At 47.3% G+C, this 19,466-nt stretch overlaps 1 protein-coding gene across 1 annotated transcript in view; it reads right to left on the bottom strand.

Annotated features, from left to right (window-relative positions):
- The window catches only part of Itpr1 (inositol 1,4,5-trisphosphate receptor type 1), a 275,564-nt gene that overhangs the window by 55,517 nt on the left and 200,581 nt on the right, over window positions 1–19,466 (bottom strand). The window contains exons 45-49 of the mRNA XM_090323963.1: window positions 15,949–16,129; window positions 14,094–14,347; window positions 10,318–10,518; window positions 8,678–8,788; window positions 2,279–2,374 (exon numbers count right to left, since the gene is read on the bottom strand). Coding sequence (XP_090180089.1) covers window positions 2,279–2,374; window positions 8,678–8,788; window positions 10,318–10,518; window positions 14,094–14,347; window positions 15,949–16,129 — 843 coding nt within the window. The remainder of the gene's footprint in view (window positions 1–2,278; window positions 2,375–8,677; window positions 8,789–10,317; window positions 10,519–14,093; window positions 14,348–15,948; window positions 16,130–19,466) is intronic.

Below are 19,466 nucleotides of genomic sequence, written 5' to 3'. Positions count from 1 at the left end.
ATTTCCTACCATCGATTCTCCCTAACCCCAACTCTTCCCCTTTCTGTGGAAACCTAAGACATCCATGTTCCCGGCATGTGAAGATGAGGAATTATCTCCTGTGTACTCTCTGTGCATGTGCTGGGTTTGGTATCTTGTCATTCTTTTTTTTTTGTTTTTTCTTTTTTGCCAGTCCTGGGCTTGAGCTCAGGGCCTGAGCACTGTCCTTGGACTTTCTCAAGGCTAGAGCTCTACCACTTGAGCCTCAGCACCACTTCCGGCTTTTTTCTATGTATGTGGTACCGAGGAATCGAACCCGGGTCTTCATGCATGCTAGGCAAGCACTTTAACCACTAGGCCAAACTCCCGGCCCCTTGTCATTCTTTTTAAAAGTTTAGTGCTCACAAGCATTTTATGAGGTACCAGAGATTCCCACTTTGTTATGAATGAGGAAACAGACTTAGAGATAAAAGAACACTGCTAAAGTCATAGTTAATGAGCCGGGATTTGAACCTGGCCATTACCCTTCAGAGCTGCCCGAGTGGCTCTCCCCAGCCTCGCCTGTACCCTGAGGACTCATCTGGGGCTCAGAGTGTGCTTCTTACAGCAATTTCTATACCTGTGGGCTATTCCCACTCACCCCAGCTCCCAAGAGTCACTGCTGCTCATTTGCAAATCTTTCCTCTCATTGTCAGCACAAAGTATGGGTCAAAGGTGGCCTGGCCAGTTTTGCTAAATGGACATACCATTCAGGCTTAACTATTCTAAGAGTAAGAATAAATACTCTCTCCCCTGCTAAGGTGTACTCAAAACTAATCACTTTCTTTGAAGGTTCACAAGGTGTTTCGGCCTCCTGCATTGCTACCAGGCCATTCTTCTGTCTGAACAATTTCTCATTATCCAAGGCCAAGCAGGCAGAGGTCTACTCCAATTGGCAGGGATGCCAGGTCAGCTGCTGGATTCGACTTTGCAGGCAAGAGCCATGCTCTCTGAGCTTGTTTTCATGCCAATTCTAATACCAAGTCAAACAACAGGGGCCAGAGTACATGCAGATGTAGACACACATGAGAGTGTCTGCACGCACGCACGTGCCCTTTCTGGATATCTGAGCCTCCCTCCTATTTGGATTCTTAGAACCCAGTTTCTCCTGGGGAGCCTCTTCCCATGATCCAGAGTAATGATCTCCAACCACAAGGGGGCCACCCTGGAGCTGGCAGCAGCCACGGCCCAGGGTACGGCCATTCCCCCACTTAAGGGAGTCCGGAAGTCCCGAGGATCATTCTTGATTGCAGACAAGTGGGGTCTCTGCAGAGTCTTCTGATCTTGCTCAAGATGGACAAACCCTGGAAACAACTGACTATTGCTTACATAAAGTAGTTATGTAAAGCATGGAGAATTCCCTCCATGACCTCCCAGATCAAAGGACTGGGTGCCTGTGAACTTTATTTAAAGTGAGACATAAAGAGACTTTGGCCGGCTCAAAAGTGCACATTTCAGGTCACCAGGAGGCAGAGATGTATTAATGTCCTCATTTAAGTCTGTCAGTTTATTTGCATGGGGTGGGGGAGAAGGGAGGGAGGAAGTCCAAACAGAGAGTTCTGTCCTGAACTGCTGTCACTGTCACTGAACAGTGTTTGTTTCACAGTCTGTAACACCAACTCCCAACCTGGAAGTCACAGCCCTTTGTGAATAGCACCCCTCAAAAATAAACCAAGAAGACAAAAACCAATGCCAGCCTCCAGACTACGCGGGTGCCAAGGACAGCTGTGAACTCTTCAGTTCTAGACAAAGCTGGGGCCAAAATACCAGCCACGCAGGGAGCAACAGAGGAAAGGGCTCTCTGTTCACAAAGGCTTTGTTCCCATGCTGGGTTTGGCATGGGTCTTCTCATCTAGACTTTGAAATCACCTTTCAGTGTATAATATCTTTTGGGGCTCAGAAAAGTGTGGCTCAGAGAGGTCAAATCATTGCCCAAGGTGACACAGCACAAAGGGTAGAGCTGTGGAGCTGAATTCGGGCCTGCTGGGCTCCAGGACCAAGCTCCACACACTTCTCCATGAGGGAAAGAAAAAGGAGGAGGGATTCCTTAAACAGTATGTACTCACAGGAGAGGGCAAAATACCACACGTCCAATGTTGTTCTTTTCTACTTAGCCTGAGGTATGAGTTAAATGCTCTTTTTTAAATATATATACACTTCTGATCTGGGGGAATCTTGGAGAAAGCACGAGGGAGCAGACCTTCTAACTCCCGCAAACGTTTCTTGGTTGCCTGTGTCACAGGTCAGTCACACGTCTTACCAGCTCCTTGGGTCTCATGTTGTAGAGAATCCTCTCCGCGTTCTCACTGTCGTGTCTGCTTTCCATGATGGCCAGGAGCAGCTTGGAAGCGTTGTTCTGGATGGGAGAGGCAAGGGGAGAAATATGGATAAGCTACTTGGGCGCTAGCCTGGCTACACATGTGGGCACCCCAACTGCACAGCTGGGTGTGCCACCCCAGGGCCAGGGGTGTTACGGCCTCTGCACCAGGGACAGCAGGCAGCGCTTTGGGCCCTGGGAATGGGTCAAGGAGGCACACGTGTCCTAGTACATACGTGAAGCCCTAATGTTAGTAAAAGTCCGGGCAGAAATGGAAATTGAAAGGTGGGAGATTGTGGATATATTCACCCCTTAATAACTGCGGGGAGTTGGTACCAGGGCTCTTGGGAAATTAAAACCCATCCATGCTCAAGTCTCTTATACAACATCACATAGAACGATGCCCCTCTCAGAACCACCCAGAATAACTCAAGTGCCAGGTTGTCATCATCTGTGCCTTAGCAGGGCATGGTAACGAGGACAGATGCTGGGTCATGCTCAGTACAGACCCAGTCTTTTATGAAAATTTCTGATCTTGGGGCTTGCTGAACCTGTGGATACAGAGGCCTCCCTTCATTTTCTCACCCTCCTGGGAACAGAGGTCAGGAAGAACCCGCTAGACACACAAACCCACACCGCCATGACACTTCAAGGGTTGAAGGTAGCATGTTCTCTGTCTGGGAGGTGGGTGACACTGTTACGTCACTCTGTGGGTCAGAGACGACATGCAAAAGTAGTAATTGCTCCCGGTCTTAAAAACAGACTTTTCCTATCAGCTCTCGTAAAACTTCGAATGTTGTGAGTACAGCGGATGCTAGGTAACAAGTGATCCAGAGAAACACTGCATGCCTGCCAAGCTGCAGCTTCTGGCACAATGGAACCCTGACCTTCCTGACTCATACCAGGTCCTAAATTTCGCATATTTCCTTCTGCATAAGATTTAGAAGTTCCTAGATTGGTGGAAGATGGCGGCGGTTCAGGGTGAGTCTTCCTGAGCTCTCGCCAAGGTACCAGTTTTAGCACTGTAGCAGAAAGTTTATACCTAAAGATGGATTCCAAGAAAGCTTCAACACCACAGAGATCTCAGACAGGGAGGAGAAAGGCAGGCAGCTAGCGCACGAAGAAAGCCTGGAGCTCACACCATCGGTGGCCGTGGCACCAGCCACTGTCCAAACACGCGGCCACAGAAACAAAAGCCTCCATCCAGAACCTGAACGGACAGGGCTTCGCAGCAGCATTGCTGCCTATGGACAGAGCCTGGCTGAGCCGCCAGCCCGTCACGTATGTGCCAACTTCATGGACTCAAGACAACCGAGGGAACTGTGAGCGCCTCATTAGAGACATTTTCATTTCTGCTCGCAGAATGGCATGGGGAAGGCAGCCCCTCCCCGACCAGCCTACAGCATTGCCATCTTGACTACTGGGAAAGACCCTGCCATACCAACTGGAGCCTGAGAAGTGGTGCTGGCAGTGCCATCTTTCAAAAGGTCAAGGGTTTTCCCCAGAGGCACCTTGCCGACGTCTGCTTCCCTGCGCCAGTGGAGGAAGTTAGGAGGCCAGAGGCGGCTCCACCCCAGGCTCAGCAGAACTGGCTAAAGCTCAAGCTGCAGAACATAGTCGACTTTCTCCTGCAGGACTCCTAAAGCTCACCACTCTGTCAGTAAATTAACCTGGGGGAACTGTCACAGAGGCCCCCAAATCAAATCTGTAGGGCAGAACTTTTTCTGCCCAATCAAGCAAACTGATCGGAAAAAACAGCAAAGGAAAAACACGGGAGAAAAAGCTTCTTTAAAAGTGTTTGGATCCCGAATTCAGTGGAGACGAAAAGTTTCCACTCTCCCCGCCCCCCTCCGAAAAAACTGAAGAATACTTTTTTTATTTTCCAAATTTTACTACTTTTTTCCCCCTGGCAATTTACCTCCATCCTCTTTTTTCCCTATATATTTTTTAAAGTAATGTTTTTTTTTAATTCTATTTTTTTCTTCTTTCTTTTCTCTTTCCTTCTGTCATTGTGTTCATCCCTAGAAATATAGTGACGGCACTGTGTACAGACTTGTTACAAATTATATTTTTACTGATACAGTCCCCTCTTTTTTAATCTGTCAGTTCTTAATCTTAGTATCTCTGGTTTGAAAACTCACAAGTGTGAGGTATCCCCGTTCTTTTCCTCTTTTTATCACTGATCTCTCCCATATGTACTTTCCTCTTTTCTTTATATACTTTTTAATACTCTATTTTTATAAGTTTTATCTTATTTTTTTCCTAAATTTTGTATTCAGTTATTTTCCCTTTCTATCACTTTAGGTCAGTTATCCTCACTCTATCCCTTTCCTTCATTACTCTATTATTCTTACACTCCTACATTACCCTTTTATTATCTCCCCTCTTGTCTTTGATATTACTGTTCTCTCTTTGTTCCTTCTTCAGTTTTTATAATGCATGGATCTACAGTTGACTGCTGTTGACCAAGACTGTATATGTATGTGTCCAATTATACTGTAGGTCCAGAATGACTTAAATACCATAGAGATTGGATTGTGGGTTTTTTTGGTCATAAAATTGTGTTCAGTGGTGCTGTTAGATTTGTCTGTAAGTGGAGGGGGGGAGGGAGGGAGAGAGAGAGGAGGGAAGGAGAGGGAAAGGGAGAGGGAGGGAAGGAGAGGGAGGGAGGGAGAGGGAGAGGGAGAGGGAGAGGGAGAGGGAGAGAAAGAGAATATCAGTCTAAAATTGTGAATTTCTATAGACTGGTCAGCTAAAGAGCTCTAGGTTGGTTATATCTTAAAATTGTAATCTTCTGTGGTCATAGTCTTGCTCCCATTTTCAAATGGGCAGACAAAGAGACTCAAGAGAAATGGCAAATCAAGAAATAGCAGCTCCCACCCAATATAAATAGGCAATAGAGCAGTCAATGGCAAACCTAGAGGAGAGTTCTTTAAAGGCTATACAAATGCAGTTGGTAAACATAATTAATGAAAAGTTTGAAAATATACAGAAAGATATACATGAACGAGAGGAAGCCATAAAGAAGGATATACGTGAACGTGAGGAAGCCATAAAGAAGGATATACGTGAATGTGAGAAAGCCATAAAGGAAGCCTTAAAGAAGGATATACATGAACATGAGGAAGCCATAAAGAAGGATGTATGTAAACGTGAGGAAGCCATAAAGGATATACATGAACGTGAGGAAGCTAAGCAAAGAATAAGGGATGAATTCATAGAATCCACAAGCAAAAAGCTGACTGAGCACCTACAAATGTCCAATGAGAGTAAAGCTGCTGAGCTAAAGGACTTCGAAGAGACCACACATATGGAAATCAAGGAGTTAAAGAAGTCCATACATGATCTAAAACAAGAGCCGCAAGGCATCAAAAATGAGCAATTGGAAGGAAGGGAGAGGAAGAACCAAGTAGAAAGTATTGATAGCAGGTTATACAATGCAGAAGAGAGAATTTCTGCGATCGAAGATAATCTAGATACTATAGAGAAAAACCAGAAAATGAGTCAAACCAAATCTAAGATATATGAGAGATCTCTTCAGGAGTTGCAAGATACAATTAGGAAGCCTAATCAGTATTGAGGAGGGCCTGGAGAAAGAGGTCAATAGAATTGGAAATATACTTCAGGGAATCATCTCAGAGAACTTCCCAAATATCCAGAAGGGCAGGTCCATACAGATACAAGAAGCTTTTAGAACCCCAAACAGACCTGACCAGAAAAGGACATCCCACCACCACATTATTATCTGTACAGGAGCAATACAAGGAAAGGATCCTAAAAGCAGATAGGGAGAAGAGAACAATCAGCTACAAAGGAAAATCAATCAGAATAACCACAGATTTCTCAGCAGAAACCATGCAAGCAAGTAAAGCTTGGAAGGATGTTTGCCATGCTCCAAAGAAAAGTAACTTTGGGATTCCACCTCACTCCAGTTAGAATCTAATAGAAATCTAATAACAGATGCTGGTGGGGATGTGGCCAGGAGGGATCGATACTACACTGCTTGTGGGAGTATAAACTCATTCATCCACTATGGAAAGCAGTATGGCGGTTCCTCAAAAGACTAAACACAGAGCTCTCCTGCAATGACCCAGCAATTCCACTCCTTGGCATTTACCCAATCGTCCAGAAACAAGGACATACTAAACCCACTAGCACAGTGATATTCACTGTAGCACTATTTACCATAGCAAAGATATTGAACCAACCCAGATGCCCCTCAGTAGATGATTGGATCAACAGATGTGGTATTTATACACAATGGAATTGTATGCTACCATCACAAAAAATGACATTGCCCCATTTGTAAGGAAATGGAAAGACATGGAAAAAAATGGTATTAAGTGAAGTAAGCCAGACCCAAAGGAACACAGGCTCAATGGTTTCCCTCATTTGTAATTAGTACAAACCTTGGACTCTCCTAGCAGAGGATTACAATAGCTCAAAACCTAGATACATAAGGCCACATAGGATGAAGCTAAATGAAAGGACCTCCAGGATTTGGAAACAAGAGCCATATAATGTGTGATTGTTGTCCTTAGTGTGATTGTTGTCCTTAATGTACTATGTTATTTCTCATCTCTTTTGTTGTCCCCTTGGTTATTCTCATATTGTTACAGTATCTTACCTTGTTATGTGGTATATTATATAAATGATTATTTGTTTATTTGAAATAGAAAAGGGAACGGAGAAAAACAAGATGAGGGGAGGGGGTGGGGAGGGAAATGGGGACACAAACTCGAGAAGGGGTATCAAAGTCTGTGAAGTAATGGACCTTCCATGTGGCGAATATAACTAACCATTCTATTAATTACAATAAAAAAGATTCAGAAGTTCCTTTTTTCCTTTGAGCAGCTATGCTAATGACAGGGCAGAAATTTCTATCACAATCCTAGATTGCTGGATTCATTTTTTAAAAAAAGCCACTGAAATGCCAACCAGGAATGAGTGAACACTTGTCTCTTTCAGTTTGCCACTGTGTTCTTTATGATAAAGGGAAGTCAACTACATGAGCTTGAGAAATATTTGAGTGTAAAGTATTTGTCAGAAGGAGCTAAACACAGCCTCCCAAATCCATTTAAACCATAACCAAATCAACTATTAATTTGGCCCCTCAGTTCTAAACGATAGAAGAAAAATAAAAATAAAGTGTGCCATTCATTTCTCTGTGCTTCCGTGGTAACACTTTCTGAAAGCCTTTCATTCCTATGACGCCTTCCCTGCATGCAGGAAATGCTGACTGGCTTCTCAGTGGGTCCAGGAAGCTCTAGGTGAAGCCAGCAGGGATGGGTGTAGACAGAGGACAGGTCTCCACACGCCCCCCTCCAGGGGGAAGTATGCCCAGTGGCACTGATACATTTCCAGATAGACTGAAGATACCCAGGTGAATTCCAGGGTCAGCTTTTAGAACTGGATCCTGGAAACCCCTAAACACAAGGAAGGTTTAGGGGACACCCCAAAGAAATCACTACCAGGAATGGTCTACCAGACTCTCAGGCATCTACGAGGTTGGCTTGTAAATCTTGTAGCCTCAGCACCTTGAAGGCACTACTTTCACTCCATAAAACTATTTTAGTGTTTACAGGACTGCTCCAGTACCAGCCACCTGAACTCCTCCACTGCCAATGACTCAAAGAAACATCAGTTTTCCTGCCCGTAAGGAGGTTCTTGGTCAGTAGCTGCCTTGGTTTTACAAGAATGTAAAGCTGTTAGGCTGCCAAGTTCATCCTTCCTCTTCCCTCCTTCCTTCCCTCCCTCCCTCCTTCCCTCGTTCCATGTGTACATGCATGTGCATGCTAATACTGGGATGTGAACTCAGCGTTTGGGCACTGTCCTTGAGCTTTTCTATTCAAGGTTAATCACTTAAGTCAGAGCTCCACTTTCTGCCTTTATTTTACCCTGACACAATCAGTTTTTTTTCTGGTAGATCTGTACTTTAAATAAAAAGAGATTTGGGCCTCTTATTCTGAGGTTCTAGGTAGACTCAGATATACTGTTACTGACCAGTTGTCAACTGGTCTTTTCTCCTCAGTGTGGGGAAAGTTCAGAAACCAGGGGAAATGGTGTTTCTATTGTCTGTGCTATCCAGAATGGAGGCTGTCGGTCCCAGATGTGTTTGTTGTTTCTCACCCTTCAGTGACATGTGACCTAATAGTCCTAACCTCTTTGGAAATGAACAAGTGAAGTTCTGCCGAACACGCAACCTGGATCAGCCATTCCACTGACAGAACCGCCTGTGGTATTCTGTTTCACAACACTGACTGCGTCTCATGCCGAGACACAAGGGAAGAGGGACTGTTCCTTGCTTCTGACAAACCTCACTTGTCCCGCCCTACCACTTGCCTTCAGTTCCAACACCAGGTCCATCCGCTTCTTTCCCAGAGGGTTGATATCATTGAGGATCAGGGCTGTGATGATGTCAATGCCGTTAGACTCATGGGTGGCTATGCAGTTCTGTGGAAACAAGGCACGCTCAGACATTTACACAAACACTGGCCATAAATCACACTGCCGGCCGACTGAGTCGCTATTGCAACACACCGCTCGCCGCTCCCAGTGCTGTCTCTGAGGCAGCTATGTGATTTTCCGTGAGAAAGTGGTTTAAAAAGAAAGAAAGAAAAAGAAAAAAGACAGATGAAAATCTCTAGTTTCAGAATTAACAGTAAACAGTAGGAAAGTCCCTATACTCGCCAACCGATAAACTGGCCGCATCTTAACTAAACAGTACACACAGTGAGGGGAGCTTTTGTTCTTGAAGAAAAATGTGGCATATGACTGAAAGCAGGATCTGGGCTCTTTTTTTTTCCCCCCTTTGAGAGTGGGTTCCATTCTTACTACGTCACTCTTCCTTTTGCATATTTCATACTACGTGTGCTTAAGACCTGAAGCTGGGAAAGCAAGCTTCTGGCTTATTCACACAATAGCAAGATGAATCATCTTCTACTCCTAGGCCAAGACCCTCCCTCCCTTCCCCCTCCCCCCCATTCGTGGCATGCTCTAATCCAGTCTTGGTCTGTTCCTTCCAACAGGCTTCTGTGTCACCGGAAAGCAAACACACAGTTTTAATAAGGTTCACTCCCAGATTTCCCCAAGCTCACTGCTTTTTCCGCTCCCTCTTTATTGTAACTAGGACTTGGCCATGTGCTTCATCAAGAAAACAGTGGAAGAAAGAGGATGTAGCCAAACTCGGTCCTCACGTTCAGGGGGTTCTCACAGGCAGGGAGCTGTCTCTCATAAATTGCTCTTCTCTGAGGGAAGGTCCTGACTGTCCCAAGTCACTCTATCTCCCACCTTCCATGGCCACGGGGGTCAGAAAGTGACTGTCTTTAGCCTTTGCCCTGCCTTCCCTGACCAGGGAGAAGCTACAGAGTGGTTACAAAATTCTAGTCAACCTGGCCAGGAGGTCAAAAACACCATGTTCACGATGCCATCTACAAGCCGTGATGCTACTCAAGAAGATGAGAAGTTCTGAGCTGCGCTCCCAAACTGTACTTGTTTGGGGAAGCCAAGAGACATTGGTTTTTTCCCTTCCCCGATAGTTCACAGTGCTAATATCTCAACCAAAACCATTCCCTTAACTTACAAGCCATTTAGATTTTGTTTCTCTCTCTCTAGCTAGGTTTAACCCCCTTTAAGAAATCACTTCAGGATTCTTCTCAGTATTGAAATCATATTTCCGTCTTTCTGGGCTTGCTGAACTCCTCTCTTTCATTGTCTATCCTCCAAAGTCAAGTTCTCATTAGACAGTCAAACCAAATCAAACCAAACTGTGTCAAGGAAAGGGACTAATAAATACAACTTTCTAATACCGAACGGGGTAAAGTCCTGATGTACCATAAAGGGCCATGCTGGGAAATGGCCTGTGACTTACCAAGCCAGCAGGCAGATGCTATGTGACTTCTAAACCAATCTTTGTCTGCATTCCCAAATGACTGACACCCCCCACACCTCCTTACCCCAACCTAAACACCAGAAGGGATTACCTGGTTCTCATGACAAGGTCCCTGGCAGTATTCTGTCAGACTTTCCAGGGTCTGGTTGATAAGTGCAACATTCTTTTCATTGATGTACAGTCCAAGAAGCCCAAGACCTCCAGTTGTGCTTCCACAAATGCAGTCCAGGAACTGCAGTGTCTCACACACCAAATTATAGTTGGTCTTGTTATTTTGGCAACGGAGAAAGTTCTGCAAGTTGTCAGTACCCAGTTTGAGGGAGAAAAAGACAGAGAGAAGAAAGGAAAAAAGTTATCCGGGCTGTTATCTTTGTATTTTCTAACACATTAGTGCCTTGGGACTGACCCGCAATTACGCAGATGCTGCAGACGCATGTTGGGGCAAGGTCAGATAGTCAAGCTATGGCTTCAGTCAGTGCCCAGTGGCCACTAACAGTGTGGCTTGCTCTCACTTCTTACTCCTTCCTCGTCCCTGGCCATCAGCTTCTTACCAGATGTTTAGAGTATTTGAAATTTTCTTTAAAATGATGGTGTGGGCTGACTGAGGAACACCTTGAGTCCAATATCAGGGACAGTCCACCACAAAAATGAGATGTCAGAGGCTGCTTTATGCCCAGTGCCATGGAGGGATACTGGATTCTTTCGTCTGGCCATTTCCTCTGTGTACGTGCAGTGCCAGCTGATGTGTTTTCCAGGCTTGACTCGTAATGTTAGCAACAGACACAGAGCTAAGCACTTCCTCAACAGGTTAAGGGAAGTCACCTTCAAGTACTCCATAAAACAGAGTATTTCTATGGAGAAGAGCTTGTTGTCAGAGGGTGAGGGTGTGTGTGTGTGTATTTTTTTTTAAAGGAACAGAAATTAACTGTCATATTCTGTATCTCATAGATACAAAAATGACAAAGTGGTCTAGAAAATGGGAAACACAAAACAGAAATAACCAAAAAGTAATTAACTGGAGATAGTGTTTGACTTGGTAATTCTTGCGCATGAAGTGTCAGTGAGGAGTGGATGTTCACCACAGTACTACCTGCAACAGTGACAAAGTACACGCAGCCTAAATGCACATCCACTGTCGAGGGGCTAAAAAGAAGATTCTAGTATGCTAATGCCATTCATGCAATAAATGAGAAACACTGAATTGATATATAGTGAGCATTTGGTGAAAGCAGGTTACAAGCTAGTGACCGGGTTCAATGCTATTTTGCCACGACATCAACTCCCATCTCTACCTTCATCTAAGTCCCTGGCATTGTCACAGATGATTTGGGAGTGTTTCACGGTGGTTCTCTTACTCTATGGAGGGACAGACCTGGCTCAGTGCGGGTGGGAAGGAAGGTGCAATCTTGCTGACCCATGATGATGCAGGACTGGAGGATGCTCAGAGGAGGTCTGCTCTGACTGGCTGGCTGCCTAAGCTGCAAATCCACAGCTCAGTCCTGGAGCAGTCACTGCTCCCATCCTGCCTCACTCTGGCTGGCAACAGTGAGTTCCTTCCTGTCTTCAAGCACTTTGTATTTTCTTGCAGCCTGGGGTTTCTAACAGAACTCCCTCCGCCGCCCCACTCTCCTGACCTCCAACCTCCAGTCTGATTCTTCCAGGTTGTAATCTGAAGTCATTTTCCCAGCACCCATCCCATGGGGGCCCGGTAGGCTACGCCTCTGCTCTCCGCACACGTGATGACCACTGAGGGTACCTGGCAGCTTGTCCAGGGGCTGGTGTCTACACGGGACTGCAATCATCTGTGAGTTCAAAGAGATGGAGGAAAGGGAGCCAGGGAAGACTGCAGGCCCATGGGGGCAGGCATGCTTTGAATTCCCTGCGAGGGCCAGTCTGTCTCTCAAGGTTTCAACAGTGTCTAGCTGGGGATCCCCCCTTCCCTCATTCAGACCTTCTAGCCGGCTCTCAACACAGGGCTGTGCCTCTTACTGAGGCTGTTCAGCCTCAGTCAGACTGGGAAAACCCTACTTTTTTCAGGGGGGGGTCTTTTTGGTGTAGGTTAGATAACATCGAATAGAAAGAGGGGGGGGGGTGCCCCAGCCAGAGGCACACCTGAAACCACATGGAAACATGTTCAAGAGCAGATCTTCCCATTGAGTTTCTGACTAAGTAAGGCCGGTTTAAGGCAGCAATGGTCCCTTTGGCAAAGACAAGCTCAGTGGCTTTCCGTCTCCTGAACATTTACCAACAGGAAGGAAAGTTACGGTTATAACGAGAGTTATAACAGGAAGAAAAGTTAAGGTTATGACGAGAAGCTCTGGCAGAAGCCCAGAGACCGCTGTCATTCAGAAGGCCAGCTCTCCCTTTCTCTGAGCTAGTCTGTACTCTGTCCACTGCAGGGGTTCATGGCTTCTCTCCAGATGCCTGCTCCTGTTCTAGACTCACTAGGACACACAAGCCCCATGATGCCTTATCCATTCCTCCATTCTGCAGCCAGGGTGCCAGGCGGAGTAGTTAAATTTGACTTTTTACAAAATTCATTTTAGGAACTGGATGCCTCCAAATGTAATTTCACTGGGGCAAGTCACCCCGAGGGTTGGATTGTGTACCATTCTGGTCCATATACCCTGGCATCCCGCCCCCACTCTTGCAGAGCTCCTGTAGGTGAGGGTGGGGAGTTCTCGCAGGGCAGTGGACAGGAGAATACAGTACTGAAAGGTGCCTCTGCTCACTGTCTTGCCAGGCATTTGTTTTAAAGAGTTTTGTGAAGAGTGAAGGCACAAAAATCCAGCTCTGAAGACTTGCAAATAAGAAGGGACGGGAATGCACACCATCACAGCCTGACATGCCTTCTGCAGCGGATGGAAAGCCAGCGTTGTTGGGGAAGGTGAGAAGATGAGAGACAGAAGCATGGCAGGTTCCCAAACCAGAAATCCAAGAACCACAATTCTGCTTAGGCATTGGTCCACTAGCACTGGCCCTGTGACACGCAGAAAAGGCTCTACTCTCCCTGGACCTAGACACTCAGCGTGATGCACTGCGATCTCTGCTTGGTCCAGACACTCAGGTCTTGTGAGCTCTAGGGCAGGTTATGAAGCAGGGACTATGGGTATGCCACACTCTTGCACAGGCTTCACCCCTCTCTGCCCTCCCTGGGTGGAGACTGGTGATGTCACACATGAGAGCTGGAGAGGGCACTGGTCCTCAAGCTTAGCCTATAATGATACAGCTTGGGGCAGTAGCTCCCTGAAGATCATTCAGGGGACCCAGTCCCCAGCGCCCTCATGACCAGAGATCCCAAGACACAGGAACAGCAGAGACTGTGCTAATGAGCTGATGACAAGAGCTCGGAGCTTGGGAGTCTTCCCTGACCTCTGAGCAGGCAGGCTTCCCCAGTGGGTCAGGCACTAAGGTGCGAATCACAAGTACCATCACCTTTTACCAATGGCCAAATCCCATGGAGAGGCATTCTGTTGTGTGTTATCTAGTCCTTGTAGAACCCTGTGAGGTATCCATGGCACGTGAGGGCACAGAGTCTGCAGCCACACCACCTGGGCCACATGGCCTGGGTTCAAATTCCCCCTCCACTGTTTTCCAGCTGCATATCCTATCCTGTCCAGACCTCAGTTTCCTTATCTGATAAAGGAGGAAATTATTTTTCTCCTACCACTGAATCTATGACCAGCAGGTAATGTATCAGCGACTACCTGGGTGGGCCCTCACCTACAGGTGCCCCCCTGCTGGTACTGGGGTCCCACCCAGTCCTCCAGTTTCAAGTCTTGGGGTCCTTCCCAAGGCTTCACCTATAGGTCTTGGGGTACCACTCCAACCCTCCCTTGCAGGTTCCAGGGTCCCCTCGGCCTTCACCTGGAGGTCTCGGTTGTGGTTCTCGCATAGCAGCTGCAGGAAGCGGAGGATGGGCTGCATGATGGTGATGACAGTGCTCATCTCCAGGTCGTCCTTGGCCTTGTCAGCGGTGGTCTGGGTGGCCTCCCCAGACTGGTAGTGGTCGTCGGGGTCAGCCTCTCTCCTGAAGGTGGAGAAGGCTTTCCTGGTGGCTGCAGACGCCTCCAGGAGCTGATCCCGGACTTCCTCTGTTATCTGTGTGGACGGTTCCTTGGCTGGAAGACAAACGTGAGCCGATCAGAGCTGCAGCACCCTCAGGGAGCCACGCATACACCACCCAAGGGGGCTGTCAGAGCCCCAGCTTCCTGCACTCATCAGGGGTACCGCCAGGTGGATGGAACAGTCCAGGAGGTTGCCATCTCCTCTCAGGTCTCAGACAGGAGGGGAGCAGGGCCCAACTCTGCTAGTTCAGATCTGAAATGTCCCCCTCCCCCCAAAGCCTGTGTGTTGAGGTTTGTGGTGCTACTGGAAGGTAGTGAAACCTGTACAAGGCAGGGATTAGTGAGGGGTCTTAGGGGATTGTCGTGTGTCCTTGACAGGGACAGGGGGAGGCTTGTCCTTTCTCTTCTTCCTCCTGCTTCCCTGTCACCATTTTAGGTTTTCCCCCTGTCAACATGTTCTTGCCATGAAGTCCTGCCTTAGATCAGGCTCCAAAACAACAGACTAATGATGGATAATGGACTGAAGACTCAGAAGAGAGGAAAGGTGTATTTGGATTTTCTTCTTCAAAGCTGACTCACCTAAGATATCTGTTATAGTGACAGATAGCTAAGGTGACTCATTAAATACTTAGTAAATGTAGTAATGTTTCTTCCAATCTCCATTCTAGACTAGTGGTTGTAGTTGGGTGACTGTGCCTCTTATCCCTACCCAAGTGGAAATGTCTGGAGACATTTGTGGTTGGGGTGGGGTGTGCTACAAGCATCTAATGGGTCAGAGTCCACATAAATGACAGTGACCGCTCCAAAGCAAAGGGTTCTCCCAATGTCAGTTGCGCTATGGCTGAGAAACCCAGTGCTAAATATGAGAAGCGAGGCTAGAAGAGGTTGAGTAGTTTTCTCAGGGCCGGTCTGTGCATTCCACAATCCTGCGTGGCTTCCAGCGAGATCATGGGTGAAAAGCTCTTTCTACTTTAGGAAATAAGGATATATTACCTGACCAATATCAATTCTAAAGCATGTATACCCTCTCTACTTCCTTTAATATGAAGTGGAAATCCAGGCCCTGAATATTGAAGAAGCCCTAGCGAGGCGTGTTGGTGCACACCTATCATCCCAGCTATGTGGGAGGCCAAAGCAGGAGCATCAGAGTCTGAGGTTGGCCTAGACAAAAGCACAAGACCCTATCTAAAAGATGAACTAAAGCCCGTGTGCTGAAGGTTTGTGGCACTACTGAAAGGTAGTGACTCAGTGAGGGGTCTTACGTGACCTTGATGTGTCCTGGAAGGCGGGGAGGGGGGGGGCTCCAGTAGTGCAGTACCTGCCTAGGAAGTGTGCAGTCCTGCATTCAACCGCCATACCAAACACACACACACACACACACACACACACACACACACACACACACACACACACACACACACACACACACCCATGCACGCACATCAACAAATATCTTAGCATGACCAAGAAGAACTTCTTTTTTTCCCCACTAAGGTCACTTGGAAGAACTGGAACATGTCCACATGGGTTGTTTTCTTTCGTAAATCCTTGTCTGAGAGCCTCCCGGAGCCTACAGATCATGGAGAATGCCAAGGGAGACCGAGGGCTGCCCAGTGGATCTCCATCCAGGTGACCAAAGAGTGCAGAGCACTTGCCTTTTTTCCGGGATGGGGCATCCCTGTCTGTCTCATCATCCTTCTTTTTGTTTCCCAAGTCACTGGTGTTCACCGTCACAGTTGCTTTGATTTCCTGTTGGGCCACCTTCATTCGGTCATAAAAGACCTTAAAGAACTTCTCTGACTTCTTGTCTTCTGTCAGCCGGCAGAAAAAGGAGTGCTGCCAACGAAAAGCAAAGACGTCCAACGATGTGACAGAACAGCTGCCAGCCCCACCAGAGCTCCCAAATATCCTGAAGATCAGGTGCAGATGCAAAACTCACAAGTGACCTACGGGTAGGGTCAGGTCCTGTATCACTTCTACACACTCATCCTCAGGGATTGTCATACCTGAAGGCTTTCAACAAGGAGCCTTTAAAACAAACCTCCGTGCCTGGATTGGCCAACTGCTGTGGAGATCCAGCTCTCCTCCTGCCCAGCACACAGACGCCTCCACTAGCAATGGATGCGGGAAATGTTTGGTTGTTTACTGCAGGGTTGTCTCCCCCATTCACAGCCCCATGACTGACACATAGATCAAGGAAATGTGCCACCTGTGTCATTCAGAAGTAGGGATGACAGCCTGGGAGATTGAAATGGGGAAAGTGCCCAGGGAGGCACAGTCAACACAGAAGCTCGGGCTGCCCAGGTTGATGGTGGGCTGCAGTGATCCCAGAGCATCATGGGAGAGTGAGTGATTGGCACAGAGCCCTGGGGTAGGTTCGTATGGTTGAGTTTCCAGGTAGCTTGCCTCTTGTATTATATGCATGTGTTTTTTTGGACCCACTGCAAGCAATCATATACACTGTTGATGCAAAAACACAATATGGTATCTCAACTTCATTTGTGAGTATTTGCTTTTCACCCCCTTACAAGTACCACACTGTTGTGAATTATTTACATAAAAATACAATACGGTCATTTCCAGAGGAATAAAACAAAGTTCTAAACAATATATGTGCTTCTTCCAGGAGATCTTTCTACCCATTTCACATCTTCCCCATTGGGAAGAAAGAACCCTATATACGGAAGTCTTATGCTTCCAGTCCTGGAAAGAATCACAATCTTCCTAGTCCCTTAACAACTAACCCCTGGCCAGCACCTCCAGTGGTTATGCTTCATAGTCCCCATCCTTGATTTAGCACTCCCTCCACCCTTCCAAGAGCCACCATGCTTCCATCAGCCAGTACACACATAGACCCACCAACCTGCACCGCAGGTCAACCCTCACCTGTCCCATTAGCCCACAGTGCATTTTGTGACTATTTACCACTCTTAACTTCTGGGGGCTTCCCAGATTCAGCACCAGGATCCATCCTTCCTACTTGTACTCTCCCCCCGCCCCTCGCCTTGCCCTTGCCACTCCAAAGTGCCCTGTAGAAGGTCAAGTTTCCACTTCACTGGCCCCTTAAGCTTTATTCTGTGTCACTGAGTCCTCTAGGAGGTCTTGAGAATCTACCATTGTTCTTTGTTACCTTTCCTTTTATGTTTCTTTTTCCTATTTCCTCTAGCTCTCTGTGCACCTGTCATGAGCTGGGCACTTTGTCAAATAAATGATACACAATAGTGAGCAAAAAGGGACCAGGATTCCGTGCCCCCCCCCCATCCCATGGAGCTGACAGAGAATTCCACAATCATCTTAATAACAAAGAGCCTGTTAAACACAGCCCTGTGGCACACACCGATGCCACGACCCTCATTCTCTTGCTGCCCCTGGCTCTGCCCATGGCTAGGCTCTTCTTATCACTTGGCCTCTACCTGGGCTCTAAATCTGCCAGACTACCATGTATCACCTTAAAAAGCAACATTTGGGAACCCCATGCCTCTCTTCTCTCTTCTCTCCCCAGCAAGGTCATCTTTACAGTAGTCCTGGGCCCCTTGCTTAACCCTCACCTGCCTTCTTCTGTCTCCCCACAGCAACAAAACCCAGGGACAGTGCACGGCAGCACCGTAGTTCACCTGCTCACTGCCTGTGTTGTGAAGAGTGTAAGCTCGGTGAAGGCAGGTGCCTCGTCTCTGGTTAACAACCACCGCCAGAGAACCTCCAGGAGGCTCAGCACAGAGGGCACTTGATAGCCATTTAGCCACAGAAGGACCCAGTATTGCCTGGCTTCTTGAGAATAGATCCTGCAATCAGACCCTCCTTACATGTAGTGGACAGGACAAAAACAAATACTACAAGTAAGAAAATGCTGGAAAACAGTTCCACATATCAGAAACCAAGTTCAACTTTTTCACCTGTGTTAGAACCCACGCGCGAATGCACAGATGCCAGCTGCTCAGTCACCAGGACTGGACTGTGTGCACCACGCCCATGACAAGCCCTACTGCATCTTCCCACAGCAGGGATCACGGGAGATGGCTTCCTGTTGCTGGGAGCTACCCAGAAGGGAGCCCCGCTTCCGATAGCTCACTGTACCTGCCACAGCTTTAAAAGTGTTTGGGGGGACAATCAGGTCATTTTAGAAAACAAAAGCACCTTAACCCAACTTGCCCTTAGTCATCTGTAACAACCTGGTACAGTACACAAAGACAGCCTGCTTTAAACCACGGCACTCAGGGCAGCTGCCAGCGGAGACACTGGGGCCGGGTCAGCTGACACCTGCCGGGTAAGGGAAGCACCTCTGAAAGGAGAGAAGGATAAAGGACTCCGGCTTCAGTTCTTCCTCTGTATATATGTTTCTGCAATGGCCAGGTTGTTTCTTTTGCATTATTTATACCAGTCCTCAGCCAGCCCCTCAAGGGAAGGAAGCTGCTTCATCCACAAATGAGCTCAATAAAATGTACAACAAAGGCCACAAAACATGAAGGAGCTTAGAAAACCCAGAAGAAAATCTTGTAGTGTTCCAGAAGTACAGCCTCCAACCAACGTCTCTGGGTGTAGAGTGATGACAGGTGCTTCTGGTAAGCACCTTGGTGTTTTGGAGTGACAGGAGGAAAACCATCGGTGTGTAAGGAAAGGGATGGCTGTTAACAGAGAAGGCATGCTGTCCATGCCAGCTGTGGCCCACTGTTCCCTGCACCACCAGAACAGAGAAAGGTCACAATGACATGGTGGCAGCTCAAGAGAAGCCAGGATAGCCTGAGAACACCGTTCCTGGCATCATAGTGTTCTGGGCTCCATCTCTGCTACTTAAATTACCAACTATCCCCTCCAAAAGTAGTGTCTATGACACCTCACTCTCTTCATCTGTAAAACAGGCATCAGAGTAACACGTCATGGGGTGGTCACGGAGGGAGGCCAAAAGGTATAGCCAGAGCCACCTTCCCCTCAGTTCACAGATCCTGATGGTCTAGGAGATACTTCTGTATCTTCACTAAACAGAGCTGTCCTCAGTACAGCAGACAGGTACAAAGCCTTCCTGGCCACACGCCCCCTTTCCTCCCTGAACTTTTCTCAGCTCACTGCCCAGGCAAGCCAGGAGCCAACGGTCACAGAAAGAGTCTACCTCTCCAACTTTCTCCCCACTTGGCAGGCAAGCACTAAGAAACCCTTGTGTATAATTCTGGTTGAAAGT

This window comes from Megascapheus bottae, chromosome 33 (assembly GCF_031878675.1).
Source record: "Megascapheus bottae isolate mThoBot1 chromosome 33, mThoBot2.hap1, whole genome shotgun sequence".
Lineage (NCBI taxonomy): Eukaryota > Metazoa > Chordata > Mammalia > Rodentia > Geomyidae > Megascapheus > Megascapheus bottae.
Note: the sequence above shows the minus strand (reverse complement) of the source record. Positions and strands in the feature narration are given on the sequence as shown.